At 42.8% G+C, this 26,940-nt stretch overlaps 1 protein-coding gene across 1 annotated transcript in view; it reads left to right on the top strand.

Annotated features, from left to right (window-relative positions):
- Window positions 1–26,940, top strand: part of LOC147708012 (N-acetylglucosamine transporter UNC93A-like) — a 324,953-nt gene that overhangs the window by 274,232 nt on the left and 23,781 nt on the right. The window contains exons 6-7 of the mRNA XM_086926826.1: window positions 17,286–17,497; window positions 25,657–25,792. Of these exons, the coding sequence (XP_086782952.1) occupies window positions 17,286–17,497; window positions 25,657–25,792 (348 nt within the window). The remainder of the gene's footprint in view (window positions 1–17,285; window positions 17,498–25,656; window positions 25,793–26,940) is intronic.

Raw genomic sequence — 26,940 nt, 5'->3', positions numbered from 1 at the left:
CTTACTACTGATGAGCCCCGGCTTTTATGCTAATAACATTTGGCATTCGGTGAGGCAAATATTCAAGCAGAATATTAGAAAAATGTTCAAGTCAACATATATTTATATATTTTTGTAGTTTAAAGTTTGAACAAACATCGACCTTTTGCCAGCAGAGCACTTTGTCACAATCAGTACATCATCTGTAAAACATCATAGTAGAAGATTGTTTAAAGATAGTAGCGCCATTTTTTAAAATGTTCACTTATTCTGATTTACTGGTATCTTAAATTTATGTATGTTAATTTATATAGCGCATTGGTGCCAACCAGGACTCCCCAGCAATATTGAATGATCATTAGAAAGTCAAAGCTGCCTAACAAAAAAGGTTTTTAGCTGTTTCCTAATAATTCCGCTCCACCATCGACAGAGTTCGTGGAATTTTGGCCACTCTGCATTACGCTTGGAAAGCTGAGTTGCGACAAAACTTTGCTAACAGCCATGTGGCGGAGTTTTTCTTGTACACGGCAAACGTGAGCAAGAATTAGCATCCCATTGCGTGATTTTCAGGTGCTAGAATGCCTCCCAGTAAGATTTCTTATTACTGTTGGTCATGGCAGGTATCAAACACTCCCATTGAGAAAGCTGGTCGTCTAGTAGAAAATCTACTCGAGCAGCAGAAAGAAGCAGCGCCCTCTGGTGGTCTGTATGGTGCCGTTTGGGCTAATTTTACAGCATGGTGCAAGCTCCCAGCGTTAAACATCAGTTCAAGCAGCGTGATGTTCCGAATTCGCAGAACTCCACAGAATATCGAGTTTTTATGTAACTCAGTGGAATTTCCGTGAGTTCCGCCCACCCTTAATTAGGTCTATGACGAAGGTGAGGAGGGGGCAATTCCAGCAATTGGAGGCCATGTAAGGAATTGTTTAGTGCAGAGGGCATGTCCTTTGTTTACACATTAATCCAGGCTAGGGTTATGCCAGCAGGTATATTGTACAGTGGCATCAGGATGTTGCATGTTAAGGGGGGGATTACATTTGCCAAAGCTTGTTGTTTTTGTATTTGTATCACCCATGGCTATGGAGAAGGAACCGTTGTACACGTTTCATATTTGATATCTGAATTCCTAATGAAGCACTGCACGTGTTATAACCGCTCTTGGTACAACGTGCAGCGCATGTGAGCCCCACCCGCAGCTCCGGTATAAAATAAAGAGCGGAGCACTCGCGGTTGCTTGTGCTCGTTTGGATTCTCCCTTACCTGATCATCTCACGCACGGACCCTGCCTCCAGACTCACCTTCTTCCCTGTGTGCCCAGCATCCTGCTTCGGCCTCTGGACTCTTGCCGCCCGGCTCTCGTCTTCCGAGGCTTCTTGAGCTCCGGCTGTCTTCCGAGGCTATCCTGATTTCCGGTCCGCTTCCGCAGTTTTTCCCCAGCACTTCCGGGCCATCTACAATGTCCAGTCCCCTATTCTTTACGGCGCCACCTGCAACAAAAGGAAAACAAGGTTAGATAGAGGAAAGCATATCACAAAGCAAGTAAGTGCATTTACCGTTTGATTAAGGATTGAAGGATCGTCAAGTCGCAAACAAAGCGGATGGTACAAACATTTCTTCTGCCGACTAAAGTCAGTCATATTTGAGATTCCTGAAGACTCTTCCTTGGCATTTCCCTATTTTGAACTCTGCATATACTTATATGTTCAAACCACTATTTTGTTGCGAAAAGGTGAACAGAGACTAACATAACATTGCGCTTGTTGAAAGTTTTAGTGTGCATGTTATAACACGGACTAAAAGGCGTAGATTTATTTAGATATGATCTCTAGAGAAGCGACAGTGAGTTGAGCCACTTGTTTTCCAGTATATCTATGTCACACCTTTATTCATAAAGGGTAACTTGTGTATTTGTTTCTCTAGCTTCGAAGATCACTTCCTATTATTTAAAAGCCATTCTCTGGTGACGGAAAATACCAGAATTCTAAGAGGTATAAAGAATATGATTGAATTAGTCTAGATAAGAAGGTGATGCTACCTACCCAATAAGAATAGCGAGGTAATGTTCTTTATTGTTTTTCTTTAATAGATAACACAGCAAACTGCCCACCTTGCCAGTGAACCTGTGAACGTCACAAGAGGAGCAGTGTTGAGCCGTGTATGTCTCTCTTTTGTTATTTTATCCACTTCCCCCTTCCCTTGGGTTTCTTTTCTTCAAACACTGTCTCTACTCAGTGCTGAGGGATCAGAGACTTAAGGGTGGGTACGAATTGTCTTCACTTCTCTTTATTCAGAACTGTCGGGATGTACAGGTGAGCAAGACATATAACAGCCAGCAATTTAATGAACCTGCCACCCACCCTGGCTCTTCTAAATCTAGGATGGATGGCTAGGTTGGAACTAGCAGATTTAAGTGCTCTAGCAGGAACATAGGGCTGTACAAAAGAGTTAAGCAATATTGCCCACTCAAAACAAATTCTAATTGTAAAGAGTGGTGTCTTGAATTGAATCTGCTTTTCCATTCGAAGACAAATTAGAGCAAACAGCTGAGAGAACACAGATTGCCACTTAGGCATATGTAAAAGCAGTCATTCTACAACATTTTGAATAGCCTGCAAATGCTTAATTGAGGAATGGGAAGTACCCAGATAGAGAACATTCCCATAGTCAAGGTGAGAGATGATGACTGCCTGCACAGTTTCAATTGACCCCACTGTTAAAGGGCGATATGGGCCATCAGAAATGAGTGGGTCTTCTGTATTGCCAAGACAGGATTTTGTCAAACTTGGAGGGACCTAGCAGACTTACCTTTTGCCAGGTATAGGGTCTCATGTGAATATGTCTTCCCATGGCTCCAGGTGAATTATCTCTGGTGGGCCGTGGCTCGTGTGCTGCATGGTTCAGGATCTGTACATTTCTGTGCCTGGCTAAAGGTCAACAGTTGTACTCTATATCCATGACCTTTAGTGCTTTTATATAATTCACCATTCATCATAAAATCTTTATTTCGGCGATAAGCCATAAAAGATGCACAACATATAAAAACAATAATTCATGGTTGACAATTTCATTCAATACAGCAAAAAAAAGAACAAACAAAGATTGTTACAAATATAAAAGAACCCAACTTATCCATGAAGCGGAAGCTACATATCACATTCATATATGGGTTGCATTAATTAAAAACTTTTGCTTGCGCCACATTGCTACCAAGAATTGCAAGACGAGAAAAACAATTGTTCTAGTTGTGTTTGTTTTAAAAACTCTAAAAGCATGCATACAGTGATTAAAACCCAAATTGTTACAAAGGGGTACAAGCCAGTACTTCCTGGGCTTACTGTAAGCTGGACAGAAGAAGAGAACGTGCAGATCATTTTCCCTGTCACAGTTACACCCAGGGCATTTTTCGTTCGTTACTGGGGACCACCTATTAGTCAAAGCTCACAGGGGTAAAACCCCGTATCGCCACTGTATATATAATTTCCTAGCTAAAAGAAGGTAAATTTCATCCATGAATTCTTCAAAGTAATAGAAATCTTTAACGGTTAAAAAGGAAGCAGTTAGGGTGCCAATTTCAGAGTTAGACAAAGCAGCAGTATGTTTGTTTTCATAGTATATCTTCGTGAGGTTTTCTCGAGTGATCATTTTAGAGCCTTTCTCTGAGTCAGACCATAGGGCATCTAATCCTAGCCTTAGACATTCATTCTTTATAAATCTAAGCCAGGGAATTTTCACTACCCCAGGGAGGGTCAGTAGTTCTGCTAGTTCCTGTTTATAGTTTGCAAGCTCCAGAGTCACCCAGAGCCTGCGCCAGAACCTTAGCAGTTTGAGTGCTAACATCTCATCAATAGGCCTGAGTCCTAAATCAAGCCTTAAAGGCAGGAGAGGAGTGCTAGAAGGTAGGGCCAACAGCTGTCTTATATATTTATTTTCTGTCCTTATGATTTCGGTCCTGCATGAATATCCTCATAGTTCCCCGCCATAGACAATCGCACCCCTCGCTTGCGTCTTATATACCTCCAAAGGTGGGGCAACCGGTTTATTAGAGGAAGTATTAGATAGTTTCAAAATACCGCCAGCGAGTTGGGACAATTTTAGTTGAGACTTGATTTGCCGGGGGCCCCACGTCAGATTCTCATTGAGGGTAACCCCCAGATAATCAAAAGTCGAAACCCTTTCCAGACTTGATGTGCCTAGTCTTGGATTTGGAAGGGTGGTTACTGGGGAGTTGAAAATCATAAACTTTGTTTTAAGCAAGTTGATCTCCAAACCCCTCAGTCTACAAAAGTCCTCAAAACCGTCCAAAATGTTCTGGATCCCCATAGGGGACTTAGAAAGCAAGAGGGTGTCGTCAGCAAACATAATGGCGGCGGCCCTACTGCCAGCCAACTTTGGGGCATCATTATTCTGTAGTCCGTTCAAGTACAAGATTACCCCGTTGACATAAAGGAAAAAAAGGGTCGGTGGGAGCACGCAGCCCTGCCTTACCCCCCTGCCAATGGGAAATCTCAATGCCAATGCACCATTTTTCCCACATCTGACTTGGACGAAATTCGCATCATGGAGCCTGAGCCTCATCAGTATTGTCAGGAGTGGGACTGGTATGCCCAGTTCGAGGAACACAATTTATAGTTTTGTCCGTGGGACTTGATCAAAAGCAGAGCGGAGGTCGACAAACACCATATAGAGGCTGCCACTCTCTATATTTACTGTTTTCCAAAACAATAAAGAAAGACAAAAGATTTGGTCCATAGTAGAGGTGTTCTTCCTAAAGCCCGTTTGGTAAGGACTAAGGATTATGTGCTCCTCCATCCAATCCTGCAATTGGTCCAGGATTAACCTGGCAAAGATCTTCTGGGGACATCTATGAGGCTGATGGGCCTGTAGTTGGCTGGGAGCAGAGGAGAACCCTTTTTGAAAAAAGGAACTATCTCCCCACCCAGCCAAGTGCAGGGCACCGCAATACCTCCCAGGACTGCGTTAAAAAGGATCAAAAAATATGGTCCCCATATCCTCGGTTCCTGCCTAAAAAGGTCACCCAGGAGTTTGTCTAAGCCTGGGGCTTTACCCATGGCAAATTTTGAAATTGCATTGCATACTTCGGTGAGTGTAAAATCAGCCTCCACCTCTTGGTATGGATTGAAAGCTGGATGTACCATTATAGATTCATGAACATCTAGCTGCTCCTCGTTTTGGTACAAAGCCCGAAAATGGGTTTCCCAGGCTTCAGGTGCTATATTCGATTCAATGGCCGGTTTTGGTTCTCCCGAACCAATATTTACTATTGACCAAAATTCCCGGGGATCTTTATTTCTTAGCGCAATAGATAGGTTAGCCCATTTCTCATAGTCCCACTCCTCCTTTGCACATTTTGTCATGTCCTTATAATGTGCTCTCCTGGCTTTAATTTCAGTTGTATCAGTATTGTCTTTTAGGGCCTGTACTAATTCAGATGATTGCTATCTAGCCCTTATGCTCTTCTTTTTTCGCAGAGGATTGAATACATCCGCCAAGTTGGATACTAGGTCCGAATGAAGCGCCTGCATTTTGGTAAAATGGTCTGAAAGTACTGGTTGCGTAATTAACACCTCCACCTCAGTAAATATAGGGACAATCCTGCTATAAAGTTTACAGATTTCTTCCGGGTGATCAGCAAGTTTGTTCCATTTGACTCTGCGCCTGTCAATGGTAAGAATGAGTCTGTTGGCAGGATCCCCAGGGGTCGAAGTGCTGCTCCCACCAATGCCAAGCGGGCCCAACTCAAGGATCAAGGGATTGTGGTCGCTCTCTGCTCGTGTAACTACATTATTATCTATAACTAGTGGCCATAACCGTGTTTCTGCCAAGATGTAATCCAGGCGTGACATCTGGCCAGGTTTAATAAAAGTACACTCTGCTGGACTATCAGAGGGGGTGCGCCCATTACAGGCTCGTAGAGAGTGGTTTAATGTTAGAGCTGTGATCTGTATGGCTAGAGGAGACCATGCTCTCGGGGATGGGGCCTGAGTCGAAGGTATAGACCAATAATCATCTTGTGCTACTAAAACATCGTCCCTCAAACCCTCTAGTGGCTCAAAGTGACAATTCAGATCACCCCCTACCAACAGATGGATGTCACTCGGGAGGGTATGCAAGAAGTTGGACAGTTCTTCAATAGTCCTAGACTCACTGGCTATACTCACAGGACGGGAGTAAACATCAATAAGGGCAAGCTTCAAGTGATTAGCCCAAGTGAGTACACATTGGACATCACTCGAGTGGGTTACTAGTGTTGATGCAGTACGTCCCAGATGGGAGCCAAACCACACAATGAGGCCTCCCAATGGTCTGCCTCTCCCACCCCAGAGTGCTGGCACATGGAATGAAGCAAACCCCCCCCCCGGTACTGCTCTTCGCGAGCCCATGTCTCTTGGAAGAGACACACATTGTTGTTATCCCCAAAAGATCCCCAGTCAGGGCAGGCCATTTTGTTTGGCAGGCCAGCCACATTCCGTGTCGATATCTTGATTGTACCTGCCTTCCTTCCCGGGTCAGTACTCGGGGTCAATTTGTTCTGACCACCTTGTGAAGTTCCTATGCCAGAGAGCACGGGTCCCGGCAGGCTACCTTCAGCCAGTATGGACAGCAGGGGCTTAGGTGGTATATTTTTATACACATTCGGGGTCGCTTACAATAGGAGTTTGATGGATAGTATGGGGGCGAGGGGAACTATCTTCAACATACTTAGCCCTATGCTTGTGTTGCTAGAGGTACTTGGGCGAATCCCTCTTGTCCCCCTACGTCCTTAAATCCACTCACTCCCTCTAGGTGACCCAACAAGATCTGCATGCCTGTGCTCCAGTCAGTCAACCATGTCCAAGCAGCTATATCTATTTTGGGTGCAAATATCAAAGGGTACAGGTGGAACTCCATGCCTCTCCCTATTACAACCCACCCCTACACAGGACCCCACCATCTTCCAGCTCAGATCGATGTCTGGCCTTGGATGGAAGTGGCCTGGGAGATAGAAGTACAACAATGGCAGGGATTGTATTACTGACCCAAAATTTGACTGCACCCCCCACAAATATGAGATACCGTATGGGCATCTCTAAAATTTACCAGCATACAGTCTCCCTTGATATTCTTTGCTCTGTGCCCTACCCAGGCTACCCTTCGAACTAGCAAGATTTCGCTGCTGGTATGGGCCGGGAGCGGTCTGTTTCTGCTCAACCAGTCTATGACTTTGTTTTTTAAAGACTGGTGGGATTCCTCTCTGGTGTTGAGGTGTTCGGGTACCCCGGCTAGGACTACAACATACGGACTCGAATCTGGGGGTAAATCAGTTCTAATTGATGTACTTAGAATATTATTTGTGTTCCCATGAATAGCCACAGAGGGTAAGCTGGCCGGTGAAACAACAGGAACTACATGCGTTGCGCCTGACACATGTTCAGAGGGTGATCAGAAGGCATTACTGGATTATGCGGCGTGGGGCCCCCCCTTTCCAGCTGAAGCTTGGGCGGAACTCACATTGTACAACTTAACATAGTCCATGGCCTTTATTGTAGCTTTTTCAATGTTTGTCAGTTGGTGCTCTATCCGTGAAAGTCTCAGTTCAAACAGTTGAAGTGAGGTTTGGAGTAGGATGCCCAGTTTTGCCAAGAGCGCGTCCTCCATTGTCGGCGATATTATTGCTTTGTTTGTCCCCTCTTGGATCAGTGCTATAGCCAGGGGCAGTAAGGGTGGAACTGTCCCACTACCTGTAGCCTTTACCGTCTTCAAAGCCTGGACCGATGCCCCTCGAGCAGCATTCTCAGAACATTTAGCAATTTTAGGCTTTCTGCCACAGGTAGCTGCTTCCTTTTGGGTATAGTGCCTTCCATTCTCCCTCTTAACTGTTGATTGTAGAATTGTCCAGTCCGCCTACTCCCTGGTTAAGTTCAAGTGTCATTGGAGTATTAGTCTCAGCTACTGGCAGTGGCTGCGTTTCCATGTTTGGGATGGATCTTCCCAGAGCCTGGATAGTATCACTGTTTGAACTGGTATCCGGCGCATCCCTAACAGATATTGGGGTGCAGAGTTCTGGTGTGCGAGCATTCGCAAGGTGACCCAACGAAGATCTTTTCACGAAGGCAATACCTTCCGAAATTCGACACTCAAACAAGGTTATCTCATGGTCCAGTAATGAGTTTGCCCTCAAAATAAAATTGTCCAGGGTCCCAGCAACATGACCTCCCGTTGTCATTTTTTTACTCCTACTTTCACGGCCCGCCATTACACTGGTACAGATATAAAGGTTGGTACATGTATTTACACAAAGCAATACGTCCTACCGTGTAAAAGCAGGCGCTAGAGGGCTGCCCAGGTCCGGTCTGCACCGGGTTACAACGAACTTAAACGAGCCCGTCCTCTGCCCAGGCTTTGACCCGCGCGCGCCCGCGTAGCGAGGGCCATGAGGAGTCAAGTAGCGGCAGTGGCGTGGGCGTGGCGGCAGTGGCGTGGGCGTGGCGGCAGTGGCGTGGGCATGGCGGCACAGGTGTACAGGCTGCAGGGTCTCCTGGGATCTGTAGTTCCCCCAAACAAAAGTCTCCTCACTCCTCTTGCCATGAGCGGCTCCCGCGAAGCGGGGGCCGCGAAGGAGTCAAGTAGCGGCAGCGGCGTGTACGTGGCTGCACAGATGTGCAGGCTGCAGTGTCTCCTGGGCTCTGCAGTTCCCCCAAACAAAAGTCTCCTCACTCTTCTTGCCATGAGCGGCTCCTGCGAAGCGGGGGCCGCGAATGAGTCAAGTAGCGGCAGCGGCGTGGCGGCACAGATGTGCAGGCTGCAGGGTCTCCTGGGCTCTGTACTTCCCCCAAACGAAAGTCTCCTCACTCCTCCTTCCACCAGCGGCTCCCGCGAGGAGTCAAGTAGTGGCAGCGGCGTGGGCGTGGCGGCACAGGTGTACAGGTTGCAGAGTCTCCTGGGCTCTGTAGTTCTCCCAAACGAAAGTCTCCTCACTCCTCCTTCCACCAGCGGCTCCCGCGAGGAGTCAAGTAGTGGCAGCGGCGTGGGCGTGGCGGCACAGGTGTACAGGTTGCAGAGTCTCCTGGGCTCTGTAGTTCTCCCAAACGAAAGTCTCCTCAATCCTCTTGCCACGAGCAGCAGAGAAATATTTTAAGGCTTCAATTGACCCCACTGTTAAAGGGCGATATGGGCCATCAGAAATGAGTGGGTCTTCTGTATTGCCAAGACAGGATATTGTCAAACTTGGAGGGACCTGGCAGACTTACCTATTGCCAGGTATAGGGTCTCAAGTGAATATGTCTTCTCATGGCTTCAGGTGAATTATCTCTGGTGTGCCGTGGCTCACGTGCTGCATGGTTCAGGATCTGTACATTTCTGTGCCTGGCTAAAGGTCAACAGTTGTTCTCTATATCCATGACCTTTAGTGCTTTTATATAATTCAGGATTCACCAGTGCACTCACTCTGCACCGACCATTTAAGGGAGACATTGCAGCCCCATTGACAGCATTCAGGGGTCGCCAGGGGTCAAAGCTGTGACTCCTGGTTTGCCTTTTGCGACTGACAAACTCTGGGGATTTTCACAGTGTTGTTTCTTGTTAAGCCCTATTGAAAAGGGTTGTATATTGTTTTGCAGGCTGTATTTTTTTTAACATAATTGTACTTTTATAACTGTATACCTGAAGGTTGCCAGTGTTGGTTAAGGTGCAAATCCATTGGTAAAGGCTTCCTTAGATCATTGAGAAAAGTCATGCCATATTTCATAGGACTGATCTGCTTATTATGAAATGCTATAACAAAGCTGGAGGCCTGGCCAACTTATTGTGAAAAGCACGTGTTAAATATATCTTTAGAGGACAAATTGTTATTTTACTATGCTAAAAACCTGTAGTCAGGTATTTCTTTTATATATAATTTCACAAATTACAGTACTAAACAAATATTTGATGTGGGTAATTTACCTTAAACTGTGGGGACTGAAGATATGCATTAAAATAACCGTTGTTAGGCTCTTGTTGGAGGGACAGAATTTTGCTTTTCCACCTGTAATTTTGTATTGTATGTACTTTTATTAGTGTATGCAGGATTTTAGCCTTGTAGAAGGTTTACGCACAGTATAGCAGGCTTTAGTTGGTTTTGGTGACATGCCAATGTTAAAGGTTATAAGCCTGATAGCTTTTAATCAAAAGTTACAATAAAGGAGGTAGACCTGTTATATTGATTGTAAAAACATATGTTAAAGTCAATAGGTATTTAAGGGTGGTTTGTTATTACTCTGCATTAAAGCCTACAGATACATTTTTGTTAGATGTAACCTCACAGATGACCTTAGAAGACAAGGGGGTTGGTGTTGGTTACCACTATGACAAACATTGAGTATAGAAAATGTGCACTGTGAGAATCCTTGCGTCGCCCTGTTAGGATAGTATTTTCTTTGCAAACAGTCATTTTGTATACATTTGCAATTTTATGACTGTATGAGTGATGGTTGCCTTGTGGGATAGCTCATGCTAAACACAGTTGATCTGAGTAGGTTATTATGAGAAGCTAATTATAACAGCAAAAGGCTTAAATGGTGTAAAGGGAAAGGTTAAGCCAGATGCCATACATTTGGCCTGTGCATTATGAAAAGTTATTACAAACGCAGTAGACCTCGCTAACATTTAGTGGAACGCACAAGGGAAAGACAATAGGCCTCCAAATGTAGATTGTTATCACATAGTTACATCCTGTAGAAAGGTATTTATTGACATGTAATCACACTGATTACTATCATAAGAGAGGGTTTTGTTGTTGGTCACCCACTCTGACAAACCCAGGAAGCAGAGTTTCACTGACAGTATTCTTGTTGGGGCTGTATATTGTTTTGTCAACTGTAATTTTATAAATATTTGTAATTTTACACTTTATACGTGGTAGTTATCAGTTCATGCATATTTCAGTAGACCTGTGTTGGACTTAGTGTGAAGCCATTGGTGGGGCTGTATATTGTTTTGTCAACTGTAATTTTATAAATATTTGTAATTTTACACTTTATACGTGGTAGTTATCAGTTCATGCATATGTCAGTAGACCTGTGTTGGACTTAGTGTGAAGCCATTGGTAAAGGCTAGAAGGCTTAAAGGTTCACTGGGAAAAAGTTATGTCAGATTCCTTACATGTGTTCTATTAATATGACTGAGTAAGAAGGCTTTACATACTTATTGTGAAGAGCATGTGTTAAAGGCAATATGCTGTTAAAGGTGAATTGTTATTACACTGTGCTAAAGCCTCAAAGCAGGTAATTTGTTATGTAGAACCCTGCTGACCTTGGTAAGCAAGGGTTTTGGTGTTGATGACTGAGTCAATTAAACCATGAGGGTACATGATTTACACTAGATTAATCCTTATAGGCTTTATTTATAGGGATTATATGTAGTCTTTACATCTGCACTTTGTAAAAATGTTCATGTTTGTATTGTATACTTGATAGCTGCCTCGTGGGAAGGCTTATAACAAATGTAGCAGGTCTACGTTGGCTATGGTGGAAAGCCATTGATAACAGCTAGAGACCTATTTGGTTCACTAGGAAAAATATACATCCAAGATTTTTCAATTTCCCTATATCTGATCTGTTTATTGATATAGTCCAAACCTTGGTTGATAGATAGGTGTTTCCAAAATAACACATTTCATAATCTGCTTTTGTTGATTTCTCAACAGCAGTTGACAGGGTGGATAGACCTACCTTCTGAAGGAAACTGGTCAGGCTAGGGATACCTATACATGAATTACAAATGATTTTTCCATTGCATTTGCCCACCTGTTTTAAAGTCCCGATGGGTGGGAATAAGGGCTTCACTTCGAAGATACACACAGAAAATGGCTTGAAAGGAGGCTGCATTTTAGCTCCTCTTTTGTTCCTCCGCTATATTTATGATTAACCTGCTCAATTCATTAATGATAAGAATTTCTCTCCCAGAATTGCTTCACAAGACTCGCATGTTGTTATGCGGACAATGTTGTTATTTTTGATCTCACTCCAATTGGTCTCCAGCGAAACATAAATACTTTAACCTATTTTGCGGAAGAAAACGTTTTGAAAATAAACATTCCTAAGAAAATGTTTTTTATAAACTCTTCCGGAAAGCACCACTTTAAGTTTTATTGGAAATTTACAGAGCAAAAATCCCTCTATTGTATTTTATGCTCTTTGGTCCCAGCACAAGCCTTGCTTTGTTTATTTCTTAACAATGGCAAAGGTACTGAGATGAGCATATCAATTACTATATCCTTCTAATGGCACCCTAAGAGATTTGCTAAAGCAGGAAACTTTTTTTTATGACCCAGAAGACTATACTTTAATTGTCAATCTCAAGACTGCCATCACCAAACTGCAATGTACAATAGTCCATTTATTTTTGTGGACTCCTGCTCTACTTCAGTTATTTAAGAAAATTGAAAAATGGTAGCCCATAGAATGAATTATTCTAGTGTCATCTGTCACTGATTGTTTTAAAAATTCATACATCCAGATATAGTAACTTTTAAGCAGATTCAAAAATATCTACCTCTTTGTTGGACCATAGTGTCAGGGGAACAAAACTTGTGCTAAGACGGGGAACTTTGCCTTTGAATGTGTGCAATAGGCACTGATCTGGCAGTGTCAGTATGGAAAGAATATGTGATCTTTGTGATGGGGTACAACACCACAGCCATGCACTCTTTTTCTGCCCGAACACAGTTGTTTTTGAAGCTAGAAGATATTTTATAATGCCATTGCATTTTAAATGCAAAATAGTAAAAGTTTATGAATTGATTAATATGGTAAAAGCTCCACCAAATGAATCAATCTGTTTCAATATTTTTACATTTCTTAAATTGTTTTAACTGTCATAGATATGTGTCATGCTTGTTTATATTTAAATCGTATTATATTGTGCATCTCCAATGGGATCTAAATCAATAAAAACGTTGACTTTGACTTTTGATCTGTTTGGTCCGAAAATTCATATTAAATGCAGTAGCCCTGAAACCTTGGTTGTGCTAAAGTCAATAGGCATTTAAGGGTGGATTGTTATTACTCTATATTGATACTTACAGATAGGTATTTGGTTAAATGAAATTTCACAGATTATCTTTGCATGCAAGGTGTTGTCACTGCACTAATTATTGCCAGAATCTCTTCTTAGTTGCCTGTCAGGATCCTGTAACAAAGAAAATCTTTCAAGGCAAGCAAGCCCTGTTTTCTTCCAGGCTTCAGACAACAGTGCAGCCCTTCCTATGAGTTTCTACGGGACCAGGGGTGTTCTGATGAGAGATTCTGGGGTTGCCACTGTTAAACCCAGTTCCAGTCAGTGTGTTAGGTACATTCCTTTTGATTAATCCTAAAGTGGTTCTGATCAGTTCTTTCCTTTCCCCTGGGTCTAGCTTCAGCCTGGTTAGTGAAACAAAGGGCAGGCAGGTCCAGGCGTAAGCTGAATTTCACAGTGATGGACCAGGCATCTTCAGGAGTCAGTAAGGGGCAGTTTACAGCCCTCAGGCTACTCTTTGTAGCACAGATGGGGATGGGTACTGCCCCCGCTGTCCTGCTCAGGAGAGGAACACTCTTCCTCACACCAAAGGCCTTTTTGTCCCCTGTCCAAAAGGAATACATATTACTTCACAAGAGAGCCTTTAACAATCATGTGACCCTTGACACTCGCAGAAAGGCACATCTGATTTAGGCCCAACAATGTAAATTTTCTAATTTTCAAAATAGTAATTTAAATTCCGAATTTACCATTAAAGTGGATTTTAGATTACCAGTAAAAGGAGTGGAAGAAGTATTTTTCTACTGCTGCCATAGTGAATCTATCACTTATTAAATTTAATAAAGTAAAAAAGTGTTATGGGAGATCTATTCTTGCTGAAGTGAATAGCGACAACAGAGGTTTTTCACTGCCACAACATTTTAAAACATGAAATATACATGTCCTTCGCTTTACATAACATGCCCTCTGCCCTGTGAGCCTTTGAGGCTGACTTAGTGGTTACTTATACGTATTAAAAAGGAAGGTTCAGGCCTAGCAAAAAGTTTATTTTGGCAGGTTGAAATTGCAGTTGTGAAAGTGCACTATAGTTTGAACTGGCAGGCCTAAGATATGTTTTACAGTGCTAGTTTAGTGAGTGTAACAATTAATGTTGCAGCCCACTGTTAGCATTTAATTTATATATGCACAGTTTTTTATTAATTTGATTTACATATTCTGGATAAACTTAGTACTATTTTCAACAGACTTATATGTCAATTTAATGTGCCAATTAGGTGCATGCCAATTTTACCATGTTTAGAAAGGAGAGCACAAGCACTATACCACTAGTTAGCCGGAGTAATGTGTGCAGAGTTCTAATCTCAACAAGAATAGGTTCACCAAAAATAGGGTAGTTAAGGCAAAAATAGGGGGAAATACCACACATTTTCAACAATATACATACAGGTGCTTAGAAAGATTTTCCGTTAATTATGTTGTACCAATGGTCTGTCTGAGGATCATTTACAATCTGCTTCCATCCATGACCGCAAACTGCAGGAGGCAACGGTTTAGTCCACATCAGTCATTGGTTCTCTTGCCCTGTGAATGGCTGCATATTCTGATCTCATGTGTACATTCACCTGAAAATGAGTGAGTGTTGGTTGTCCAGAATCCTGAGACGCATTTTACTTGTTCTATGTGTGCTGCACAATGCAGCACATATAGAAAGAGGAAGTAACGAGGAGAAATAAAGATAGTTCTCCTCTTTATGTCTCTCCTGGGAAGACGTATACTTTTGGCACAATACCAATTGTACCAATTCTAGTAAATCTGGGAATGTGTCAAATACCAGGGTAACATCCACGCAACACCTATGGAATGCCTCCCTTGCGCAAAGTAAGGTAATGCAGCAATTTGTGTTGCATTGCTTAACTCCAGATTTATGGAGCCACTCAGAGCCACGCAAAGTGGCCTTGCGTGGCTTCATAAATCTCACCTAAGGTTTGCGTTGTGCATGTACCACATTGTGTGGTGCAAACACAACGCAAACTGGCTCGTAAATAGGTCCCTTAGTGGTCATTATAAAGCATGTGTTAACCTTCAATTTCAGGGTTTTTACACTTGTTTGATGGTGTTTTTGAGCCTTTCATTGCTCAAAAGGATGATATTTATGATATTTATATATTTCCATGCACTTTTCTACTTACTGAGTTTTATATAGCACGACCTTGACCCGAAGGTGTCAGACCACTTTACATAGCACCAGTTGCATTACATGAGGACACTTTCATTTTTGTTAGGCACGGGGAGAATAGGTGATTTACCGAGAATCACAGGATGTTCAACGTTATTGCAGAGATTCAAACCTGGTTCCCCAGATTCAAGGTCGACCGCCCTAGCCGTTCGTCCAACTCCTCTTGGTGTTACTCAAAATAAAGTGTCTCTCTAAGTGTCACACATTTTGTATTTGAATGTCACTCATAAGTGAACTGAAATTTGGAAATGTCACACATAAGCAATCTGCAAACTTGTCAGCTACGTGTACTCACAAACAGATTTGTCCATTATTTATCTAAAAGTAATATGTAATGTAGTGCCAAACAATGTTATGCCTACATAGGTGTTGAGGTCTGGAGTAATCTATTTACATTAAATATCCTAGTAATATATTTGTATTAAAGAAAACTTCATTAGTATCGTTCAATTTTCCTTTTATTGCTTGTGTAGATAATGTTAAGGGCACTCTGGTAAGCCAAACTAAAGTATTCGCTAATACATTTGCCTCATAAAAATATAGAGCCTGATTCAAAAAGTATATTGTAAGGGTAGGTGTGAATTACAAACAGGACACTTTACCTAGCACACTTTTACTCTACGTGCCATTACCCTGCAGTTTTTACACCGCAAAATATTCTACAACACAGGGCTTTACAATGCTATCCAGTACATCGCATTTCCTATTACAACGCAATTTACTATTCTAACTCCACAGTGGGCTTTCCTTTGGGGAATGCGTTGTAATAGTTTGCACATGTAAATCCCTGCGTTGAGAAAGATTTTGCAGTAATAAAAATGTGGGGTAATGACATGCAGAGTAACGCATGCCTGGTAAAGGATGTGTCGCATGAATTACTCACATCTTGAATGTAAATCAGTTATAAATATTCAGGAGTCTTTCACAAAACACTGTTTGTGAGTAGTTACCTTTTACTGCAGGTATAGTTGTCACTTACTCCTGATTTTTTCCTGAGTAAGATATGCTTCTTCATGGAAAAAAATTGGTGACTCATTAAAGTTGTTTCTATGAGTAAGAATGTTGACATCTGTTAATTTGGGGAGCTGGCAGTTCAGAAATATCGGTAGCCAATCAATGTTTGTCTACTTGTGTGAGAACCTTTTCTTCAAGCATTGCTTCTCTTTTAGTGTAAGTAAACATTTAGGAGCAGATGTACTAAGGCTTTGCCCTAGATTACAGTCACACAAAGCCATGCAAGCCCAAGAAAAGTCTCGCAAGAGTATTTACTTTCCAGTTCAAAAGTTATTTTGTGCTGAAAAGGTGCTCTTTTTTCACCGCAAATGGCACCTTATACCGTTTTATGTGGCTTTGCGTCTAGGGGGCAGTACTGGGTTGTTACTTGAGCAGGTCAGCAAACACTCATATGTTTTGATGCAAATCTTGACCATCTAATAAAGCCAGACTTGCCTTTGCATCAATGCTCCTCCTTGAAGCAGGCACAAACAAGGAGATGTGTTTTAACTTCTCATAAATATCAACACATAGCCAATGAATGGGATGCTTCAGAGTTTATCTAGGCATAGGAATTGTAGCTTCCAGAACAATGGTCATTCTAGACAGCTCACAATCACCTCTGTATACCAGTGCAGGGGATGTCAGCAACAGCTGGTCAATCTTAGTAGATATAGCTCTCTGCTGTTTTTCCCCTCACGCAATGTAGTGCAGCAAATATGGTTGCTGTACCGCGTTGTGTGAAAATTTAGTAAATCTTGCCCTTAGTGTCAGACTAGCCATGAAGGATAATTTGATTCCTTGACAAATTATACTTAGGCCTGGATTCTCCTCCCCCCACCCTCGGGGCACGAACCCTGTTGGTGCTCCGGTACACCCGTAACTAAGAGCACCTGTCGCAGACAGTGACAGTTCTCCTGATCTTACAAAAACTTTTCTGTACTCAATGCAGGCACAAACTCTAACTGCATGCCAGCACTGATGAGTGCTCAGTCTGTCACTATGTAATATGTACTGTGCTGCAAGCAGGACTCAGTACCAATAATGGGCCTACCTCCTGATTGTTCTTTTTAATTTTTTGCAGGTTGTGGTGTGCTGGCAGTGCTGATTGTTGCAACATTTCTGGATCAAATTGATCTCAAAGAAGGCCAGGAAAGGGAAGAGGAAGATGTGACCTTGTCTACATATTTTCTAGCTACTTTCCGGCATATGAAAGATAAACGTCAGCTTCTCCTGATCCCTGTAACCATGCTCAGTGGTTTTCAACAGGGATTCCTTTCTGGGGATTATACACTGGTATGCAGTGGTTTGGAAATGTGCTCCTTCTGTTTTGCCTTTCACACATATGTTCAATTTTTGTTATCTGTATTCTGTTATGGTTTGTTATTTTATTGAATCTAATGCATGAATCAGGATTCACTGTCAGATCCCCTTTGTATGTTCATAAGGCCAGCAGGAGCTACTGGGACTCAGCCATTGGGGCTGAGGTAGATTGCCTTTAGTTTCTGTGGGCCCATAGTACTATGGCATTGTATAATGGGCAAATACAACCCCTTCATCACTTGATTCTCAGCAGTAGTGACAGCAAGCAGTCACAGACTCTTGAGGGAGGCACTGTGGGGGTGCATAAACTCATAATTCAGAGATTAACCATCAGAGCAATAACCAATTCCACCATGCTTTACTTTAGAAATGAAAGAAATACTTTATTACACATTTAAAATGGAATAGGCCACAGAAAACAGTAACACCAACAAGTGAAAGAACTGGCTCTAGGGCTACTGTGCCTTTGGAGACCACTCACCACTTCCCCTTTCCTGGGTGTCCCCCCTCTTGTAGGCTAGGCAGGATCCCCCTAAGGTCAAAGCATCTATGCAGCACAAAAAATTCAAAGCGCAGCTGCAGATAACCCCTGTGCAGCAGAAGCAGTACCGAGTTCAGTACAGTCCTCTTTGAAGTTTCACCAACTGCAGGTCTCCATGTTCAAATTTCAGCTAGCAAGGAACTAGCATACACGCCTTCACTTATGTCAATGCATATCTACCATTAATAGGGCTAATTGGCTGGATCAGGCCATGTGAGTCCTAAAGGAAAAATGCCCTAAACACTGAGTTATAGGAAACCCCACACAGAAAAATCAACACAGGATAATCTGCACCAGACAAGATTCAAAGTCCAAACCATGAAGGTTTATTTAACATTAAAGATTCATTACAGAAGGCAAAAGGGCAAATGGTTAGTCAATTCAATTCAGCCTCATTCAATAGAAAAATATTCCAAGTATAAAGTCAAATCACAATCTGTCATAAAGAAGACTGGTGAATAAAAATAAGGGATGAGCTCTATAAATATTCTATTCATCAGTAAATAGACTGACATGAAGACTGTCTCTAAAGAATAGTAAAACAACTCTCAAAACATTCTAAGTATAAGAGGAACAAGTGACTTGAGGTGAAGTTCACTCTAGGGAGACTAGGGAAATGCCTTTGAAATATATGTCTCTTTCACATAACAGACTAACATGGCACTTCTCTTTCGGAAAAGGGAAAAGCTTCTAGATCACTTCCTAAATGCAGCGTGTTATTTCATATTTCGAACAGAGTGAATACATTGTAAATGTAGTGTGAAACAAATGTTATATCACAATATTTAGTAGTAAAACAGTATATACACATCACATGGAAAAAGACATCTGCTCCATTACTAATGACCAATCCTCTATTATATATGGAAGTGAAAATTAAGGCACATTTAAATTATATGTTAAGTTATTGAAATTTAATAGCACACGAATAACCGTAGGTGTCATATTACACAGCCTCTGCTAGCCAGAGTTAATGGCCTTGTAGAGATACATTTGAGCTCAACTTTGTTCTCCAAGAACACCAGTAACACGAATAGTAAAAATACAACAGAGCAGGATCATAAAACTGATTGAATTAAAAGTATTTTACAAAATGCTGAGGGATACATTTTGACTTGAGCTGGACAAGAGAACATGTTTGTTTTAAAATGTACAAATGCAAGTGAATTTACGAGATGAGTAGGCTTACTTAAAAAGCTTTGATATATTAAATTCAGATCGATTATTGTTACCTAGACACACATAATTTGTTAAATCCAAATTCACTCCATCAGTCGCTCCCGCATCTGGTAGGAGATATTCAATTCACAGGAGCAGCCTCTGTTAGGCCAGGCAGGCCCCTGCAAAAGAGGACAATGGAATACAAGTCAGAGGTCCTGGGGTGTGAACACAAGTATTTGGTGGGGTCAGGTTCCTCTTGGCTTCTGATCTGGTCAAAGGTTTCAGGTGGACCACACCCCTTTAAAGGAGGGGGGGCACAATGGCACTATATATAGTCACAGGCACTCTTCTCGATTATCATCTCAACATTCATATAAAAAGAGCTTGTTTTTACATAGAGCTCCATCCAGCATCTCTGCTGTTCCTAAGCTCTGTTCTGAAAAATGGAAGGATGAGTTGGTCTTGATGGCGTTCAAGCTTGTGGTCTGCAGATTATCAGCATAGTTTGCTAGTGCATGGAGCCCCTTTTTTAAACAACATATTTTATTGAATTTCCATCATACCAGAAGGGTGGAGCCCAGCAAGCAAAGTACAACTGGAATGCATAATGGAACATCTCTTGGTACTGTATAACACCCACCCCCAAAGTCTGTGGAACATCAGACCAAGAAAAACACCCATCCCCCCACCCCCCAAGTGCGCACCATACATACTTTGATAACATTATATATACAAGCCAAAGGAATTCCCATCTACGTCTTTTTAGCACTGATACTTTAAACAGGTAAATCATTCACCACCAGTTGTTCAATAGGGTCCCGGGTGGCTGTCTGCGACATTAAGGACAGATCCATACCCCTGTACTCGACCCACGAGACCAGATCTTCCCATGCTTCTGTGGACACCCCCTCCCCTGGAACACAGCAATCTCCACTGACATTCACCTATCCAGGACCTTTTACCAGTTAGTTAAACAGGGCGGGATGTATCCTTCCAGTGCTGTGCTATGTCTATCTAGGGTCTGTCGGGATATCCCATACCAAAACACACCCCATGCAAGACAACACGCCAGACCAGAAGAGCTGCAATACCCCGCAACTCCACACCGTATGTAGGAATGATCCCTCGTCTGCACCACAGCAGAGACAGATAGGGGACTGAATTGCCCCCATTTTCCAAAGACGGGGACGCATGTAATATACCCTATGAAGGTATTTAAATTAGATTAGCCTATGTCTATTAGAGACAGCGGCGTACCGAGGGCTAGTCAGTGCCTCGACCCAATCGTCGTCCATCAGGGCTGGCAGGTCTGCCTCCCAAGCCGCCTGGGTTCGGTGAACAGTGGTCTTGGAGTGTGTAGTGAGAGTTAGGTAAATGTGCTGGATCTTGTGAGCCCCCAGATCTCCCATCAGTAAGCGACTTTCCAGCGGGTGGAACTCAGGTAACGACCCTAGTTGCTGAATCAGGGGGGTCAGTGCGTGACAGAGCTGCAAATTGCGATGGAACTGCGATTTATGAAGGGCAAAATCTGCCTGCAGCTTTTGAAAGGATTTAAGAGTGGTCCCCTGTATGAGGTCTCCGAGCGGGGATATACCGATATCATCCCATGTACGAAACCCCACTAGTGACGAGACGGGCTAAAAATACGTTCCGTGCCAGAGAGGAGTGGCGCCGGTCAACGTACCCCACCAACCCATGGACCTAACCACCCGCCTCCATGTCTGAATAATTATCCGGCAGGCCAGGGGAATCGCCTCCAGGGAAGAGCTACTGTATAACAGATGGAGCAGTGGGGTACCTGCCGTGGCTAACCGCTCCACGGCGTAGGCCAGATCTGTCTGGGAACCATACCACTACTCATTGACTACCAGGAGTTGCGAAGCCCAGTACTACGCTTGGATGTCTGCCGCCGCAATACCACCACAATATGTGGACTGTATACACGTTGTGAGCGTATGGAGCCCTTTCTGGCAGATTGGTCTGCTGTTCTCTTATTGCCAATATTAGCAGTTAAAGAGTAGAGGGCAGTGAAGAGGTGCAGATTGGGGATCCGGTGATGGAAAACTTCAATCGCTGGGGCCCAGTGTGGTTCTGAGAGGCTGTGATGAGGGCAATCTAGTACTGCTATAAATATCCGTTTCTTTGGGTGCTCAGGGTGAACAATCTTCTTAGGTCAGAACTGAGCCTAACCTGCAAGTCCCCACTTCCTCTTATTATTGGATTACTCTAATAGGATCAGTCAGTGAGATGATGGGGAATATCTGGCAGGCATAGAGAATGCAAAGCAACCGTTGCTGCCTTTGAGTGTCCCTGCTATCATTGCTGCCACTCATTTCACTGTTTCCAGCCCCATCCTCCCTTGCCTCACTTCTGATACTGTGAAGTGTCAACTGGTTTATCCCAGAACTGGACTTTAGACAGTTGTACCTGGCATTTGCCCTGACAAGAAAAGTTTATGGCATCTGCCTTCTAATGGAAATTCTGATTCTCCGCTTGGCCCCCTTAAAGCAATCTCCCATAGAGCTGCCAGACTTATCTCTTGCACAAGAAAATTCAAACATAATTCTACAGCCCTTACTTCTTTAAATTTGCTCCCCACCAAAGCAAGGATGTTTTACAAACTTGCATTCATCACATATAAGGCAATTCTGTTGAAAGCACCAAATAATCTTTCCCCCAAACTTCATACATCAGGTGGACAACAGCAACTTAGAAACACAGATGAGATCTCAACTGTGAAAAAAACAGAACACTGAAGCAATTTCTTGCGGAAGAGTCCCAAGACTTTGGATGTCATTAACTACCAGGACATTACAATCTTATAATGGATTCAAAAAGGAAATACAATAATTCATTTCAGACACCACCTGCATCCAGGATGAAATATTAATAGAACCAATTCCATACTTAATTGAAAATGCTACTTTTCAGACACTATTGCCATAATGGACTTGATATTCTCAACTCTCACATGATTCAGCCCAGTCTTGAGGAATTACTACATAGCCTTCTGATGTACTTTACCTCTGGGGCCTTAGTCCTGCAGAATGTGTCTGGCTCAATTCAGAGTGTTCAATCCTCTATACTTTGCAGATCTACCTTCCCCTGGCTGTAAGATGTTTAAACGTTCAAAGATGAAACTGTTAAACCTCTTCATTTCTCTATCCTATTCCTTCTTCCTGCTTGGTCTCATAATAGCCCCAACCTTCTGTGTACTATATAAAACACTGGCATATACAGGTCTGTTTCATGGTATTTAAAATGGCAAAATAAATACATTAACCTCGTCCATGAACCCCCATCCTGTCATTCCTCTAGTCTCTTCCCCCAAGCCCCTGATTTAGCATTTCCTTACTGAACAAGTGAATTTTCTGCTACCACCACATTACATTATATTGAAAGCTCTGAGAGGGTTCATGAAAATATATGTTCCGTTTGACAGTCCTGTGTGTGGTGCTAGAGATGTGGTGAAACAGGTCTAACAAGAAGATGTGGTTTAACTAAGCCAATTAGATTCTTAAAATGGATGGTGAAACAAAAAGGAAGCCCACTCCTGCTTAACAGGATGGAGATAGCTTTTAGCTCAATATTAAGCATGTGGGTCTAATACAAAAGGTTGCACTCACAATATCATAGCCTGGTTTGAGGTACAGATAATACATGTGGGTAAGAGAATTAAACTCCCTAGCAAGTGGAAAAGTTACTGTACTTTCAACGAATAGCTATTGAAATCTACAGATGCCAAGGAATTGTTTTCCACTGTGTGAGGCACAGAATATTCTTGATGCTAAAGTTAAGAGAAATTGATGATGATAGTGTTGGGTAAACTGAGTCTCTGGCTCAGTTTTTCATGGTTTGTGTTGGAAATGGCCCTTTTTGCAGGGTTATCCCCAAACCTTTTGCTTCTTCCTCCTTTGCTTTTCCTGACCTGTAGTTGTTGGCTATAGGACTCTGGGCACTTTTCCACTGCAGATCAGTGCTACAGTGCATATCCTCTCTGTGTAAATTGTTATTGTGATTGGTTATCCATGATTGGCTTATTTGTTTTACCAGTAGGCCCCTAGTAAAGTGAACTGAGTGTGGCAGGGTTGGCAATTCAAATGCTACTAGTGGGCTTGCAGTACTGATTGTGCCACCCACATGAGTAGCGCTGAAAAGAGGCCTCAGGCCTGCCACTGTGTGCAGTTTGTTAACTGCCATGTCGACCTGGCCAGTGCACCCACTTGCCAGGCCTTACCCTTCCCTTTTCTTACACCTAGAACACCTCTATGGTAGGCCCAAGGTACCCCCCTGGGCAGGGTGCAGTGTATGTAGAAGGTAGGACATGTACTAGTGTGTGTAACATGTCCTGATAGTGAAATACTGCCAATGTAGTTTTTCACTATTGAAAGGCTATCTTGCCCATAGGGCAGAATGGGGAATGCTGTATAACATGTTTACCTGCATATCTTCCCATAGGAGCAAGATAGAAATTTGAAATCTGGTACCCCTGAACTCAGAATTTAGTAACACATCTTTTAGGAAGGATGGTTTTTAAATTTTGTGTTTGAAAATAGCACTTTTAGAAAGTGGCTATTTTCTTGTTCAACCTTTCTGTGTGCCTCTGCCTCTTTGTGGATTAATTGTCATGTTTGAGTGTGACAGGGCCTGGGGTGGCTCCAGGAGTCTGGGTGAGTCAGCACTTGGCTGAATAGATCTATCTGCATTTGGAGTGTTGGGAAGAGTAGCACCTGTGCCTGAATAGGGCTGTGCCTGCCTTCCACAAATTCTGGCTCCACCTCCTGTGGTGTGTCTGATGACCCTGGCCCACACTAGCAAAGGAAGACATTGTGCACTGGCAGAGTGTACCCAGAACTGGTTTGGACTGGGTCCATAACCCCTCGCACATAGAGAACAAAGACTTTTGGGGTATGAATATGAGGGCTGAAACCTCTGAAAGTTAGACTACTCCGTGATCAAGAGGAATCCCTGCCAAAGAAGGTCAGCTGAGGAGACTGAGGAGAAGTACTGCCCTTGCTGTGTGTCTGGGGTTGGCCGACAGTTTGCTGTTTCTAATGAGGAGAGGACTAAAGGACTTTGCTGTGTGCAGTGTCCCCTGCTTGAAGGACTTTGCTGTGTGCTATGTCCATCTGAAGTAAAGTCTCCAAGGGCCTGAGAAGAGCTGGCCTCCTGTTTCTGAAGTCCCAGGCACAAAAGGACTTTACCCCCAGCTTCCCTGAACTTCCTTGCTGGGAGTTCCAGTCTGCCAGGAGGGCCTGTATTTATGTGTGAGGCCTTTTTGCTGAAGGGCGCTGGAAGCGCGACGCAAGGAGAGAAGCATGACGCCACTGCAGCAGCCGCTGTCACATCATCGAGGAAGCATGTCACCACTGCTCGCCGTTGCATCACCGGAGAAGTGTGCCGCCACACAGAGAATGCCATTGCATCACCGAAGAAGCATGTTGCAGGGCCAACGCATCGCTGAGGAAGCGTGCTGCTGCTGATTGCGGCCGGAACACCGGAGAAGCGTGTCGCCGTCACTGAGGGTGTCGTCGCATCACCGGAGAAGCTTGTTGCAGGGCCTTTCGCGGCTCAGAAAGCCACAGATTTTGCCGCACGGCCATCGAGGGTGCACGCATCGCCTCTACGTTGTCGCATCACAGTAAATAAGCCATTTTCTTGCATCGCACTGGATCGTTGCAACGCATCGAGGTGCCATCTTGTCGCATCGGAACTGGAGCGCAGGAAGAATTGACGCATCGCCTTCTCTCCGACACTTTTGTTTCTTTTGCGTTACGCATCCCTGATACTTTGTGAGTATAGTGCTGCATTTCATCATTCACAAGTTTATTTTTCTTCAAAAGAACAGAGACGAATACCAGATATACACTTATGCAGTCTGTCCTGGGCCATTACGTTCTCAATGGGTTTACAATCTCAGTTGTATGGTGCTGGAATATTATGGAATAAATATTGTCTATCAAAATATTATGCCCTAAATATCATTTACAAAAATATCACCCTACTGGATTTAATAATAGACTATCTATACTAATGAAACTACTTAAACAATATTTAGGACACATTTTCTATGTCACATGGTATATTTAGCAAGAATATTCTGACATGCAACCCTTCTATTTCAGTGTTCAACTGATCACTTGTCAGATTAATGAACATCAATGCTTATACTGTTGAACTGTCTACAACCTTGTTCAGGAGATTTTGAGACATTGTTCCTCCCTTCCTCAACTGTGGGAAAAAAATAACATGGCGACCCTTTGCTAAAAATAGTACTTGTTTGTATTTCCACCATTCTATTTTTTCGTTAGTGTACATGCTCCTAATAATGAAATAGGTTTTGAGATAGCTTCTTAAAATGAATGTTGTTTAAGAATTAGAATCAGTTACTCACAAGTGTTAAAATTTATGAATTTCTTTCCCTTTTTAGTACTATGTAACCTGTGCCCTTGGGATACAGTTTGTGGGATATGTCATGATCTGTTTTGGAGCCGGCAATGCCATTTTCTCAATGCTGGCTGGAAAGCTTTCCCAGTACACCGGCCGGATTGCCTTGTTCATTTTAGGTAACAATCTCCATGCGTGCAGATGAATGACTGGATGATGATCGGGGTTGTCAACTTTGTTGGAAATAAAATGAGGACTTTAATTACTGCATGTGTTAGTGACAGATTACTTTCAGCAACTTTCTCTCCAAATTTACTCAATATAAGAATCCATATACATTTGCACTTGCTTTTTATAGAAAATATTGTTAAAATGACAAGCGAGCTGGGAGAGACAGGGGGCTTGGTCTTGATAGGAGCTTTGACTAAGTTCCCATTCTGCCAGAACAGTAGGACCCACAAGAATAAAACCTCTTGTCCATAAGGACATCCTTGTGTCACCTTTGGTAGCTTTGCTTGGAAAATCAGGCAAATCTCCAGAGAAATGTACATAAGGTTCATGTGTGACAAAACAAACATTGACTAAACAACTGGAAACATAAGCAAAGTTCTAGCAATAAGAAAAAATAAGGTTGAAAATGTTGCCCATCGTCTAAAACCAGGGGGTTGGGAAAGGAGAAGAGGGTGTGGGAGTGTTCCTAGGAATAAGAACTTATGATTTTTTCAGAGAATGACATAGGAGGACTAAGGGAGAGGGGTAAGGATCAAGACGTGGAAGTTGATGGATGTAATGTAGGTGCACTTCCGCAGCTTGCACATCCTGAGTGGGATTAAGGAAAATCTTGGTATCGCTAAATAATACAAGCGGGGGGGGGGAGAATAGATGGACGATCTCAGGTGGAAGAACACAAGAAATGCAGACAATCACAGGAGGTCGAAGATATCAGTTAGGCTTGTGGGTCAGATGATATCTGAAATGATGAGATTTTAGATATTGTTGGAATGACAAAAGGATCAGTTGTGTCTTGAGGTTGGCTGATAGAGAATTGTGATTTAAGGTTGCAACTCCTGAGAAGGGGCATGAGTGGCGTTGAAGCTTGGAATCTGCCAGCAATAACCACAATTATGTCATTCTATATGTCAAGAATGAACACCATTTTGCTAGGGCCAATAAGGGCCTAATAGTAGAAGAGACAAGTTGAAACTGGCATGATTTATTGCTTAGCTGGCCTGTCTTGGTCCTTGTTTTCTTTTCTCTTGGCTTAGGCAAGGCAGAGTTCACAAATCAAATTAGAATGGCAGGATCGATAGATATGTTTGCCCTGCAA

Source organism: Lissotriton vulgaris, chromosome 6, assembly GCF_964263255.1.
Source record: "Lissotriton vulgaris chromosome 6, aLisVul1.2, whole genome shotgun sequence".
Taxonomy (NCBI): Eukaryota; Metazoa; Chordata; class Amphibia; order Caudata; family Salamandridae; genus Lissotriton; species Lissotriton vulgaris.
The sequence above is the reverse complement of the archived record's forward strand: the minus strand, read 5'-3'. Positions and strand labels throughout refer to the sequence as shown.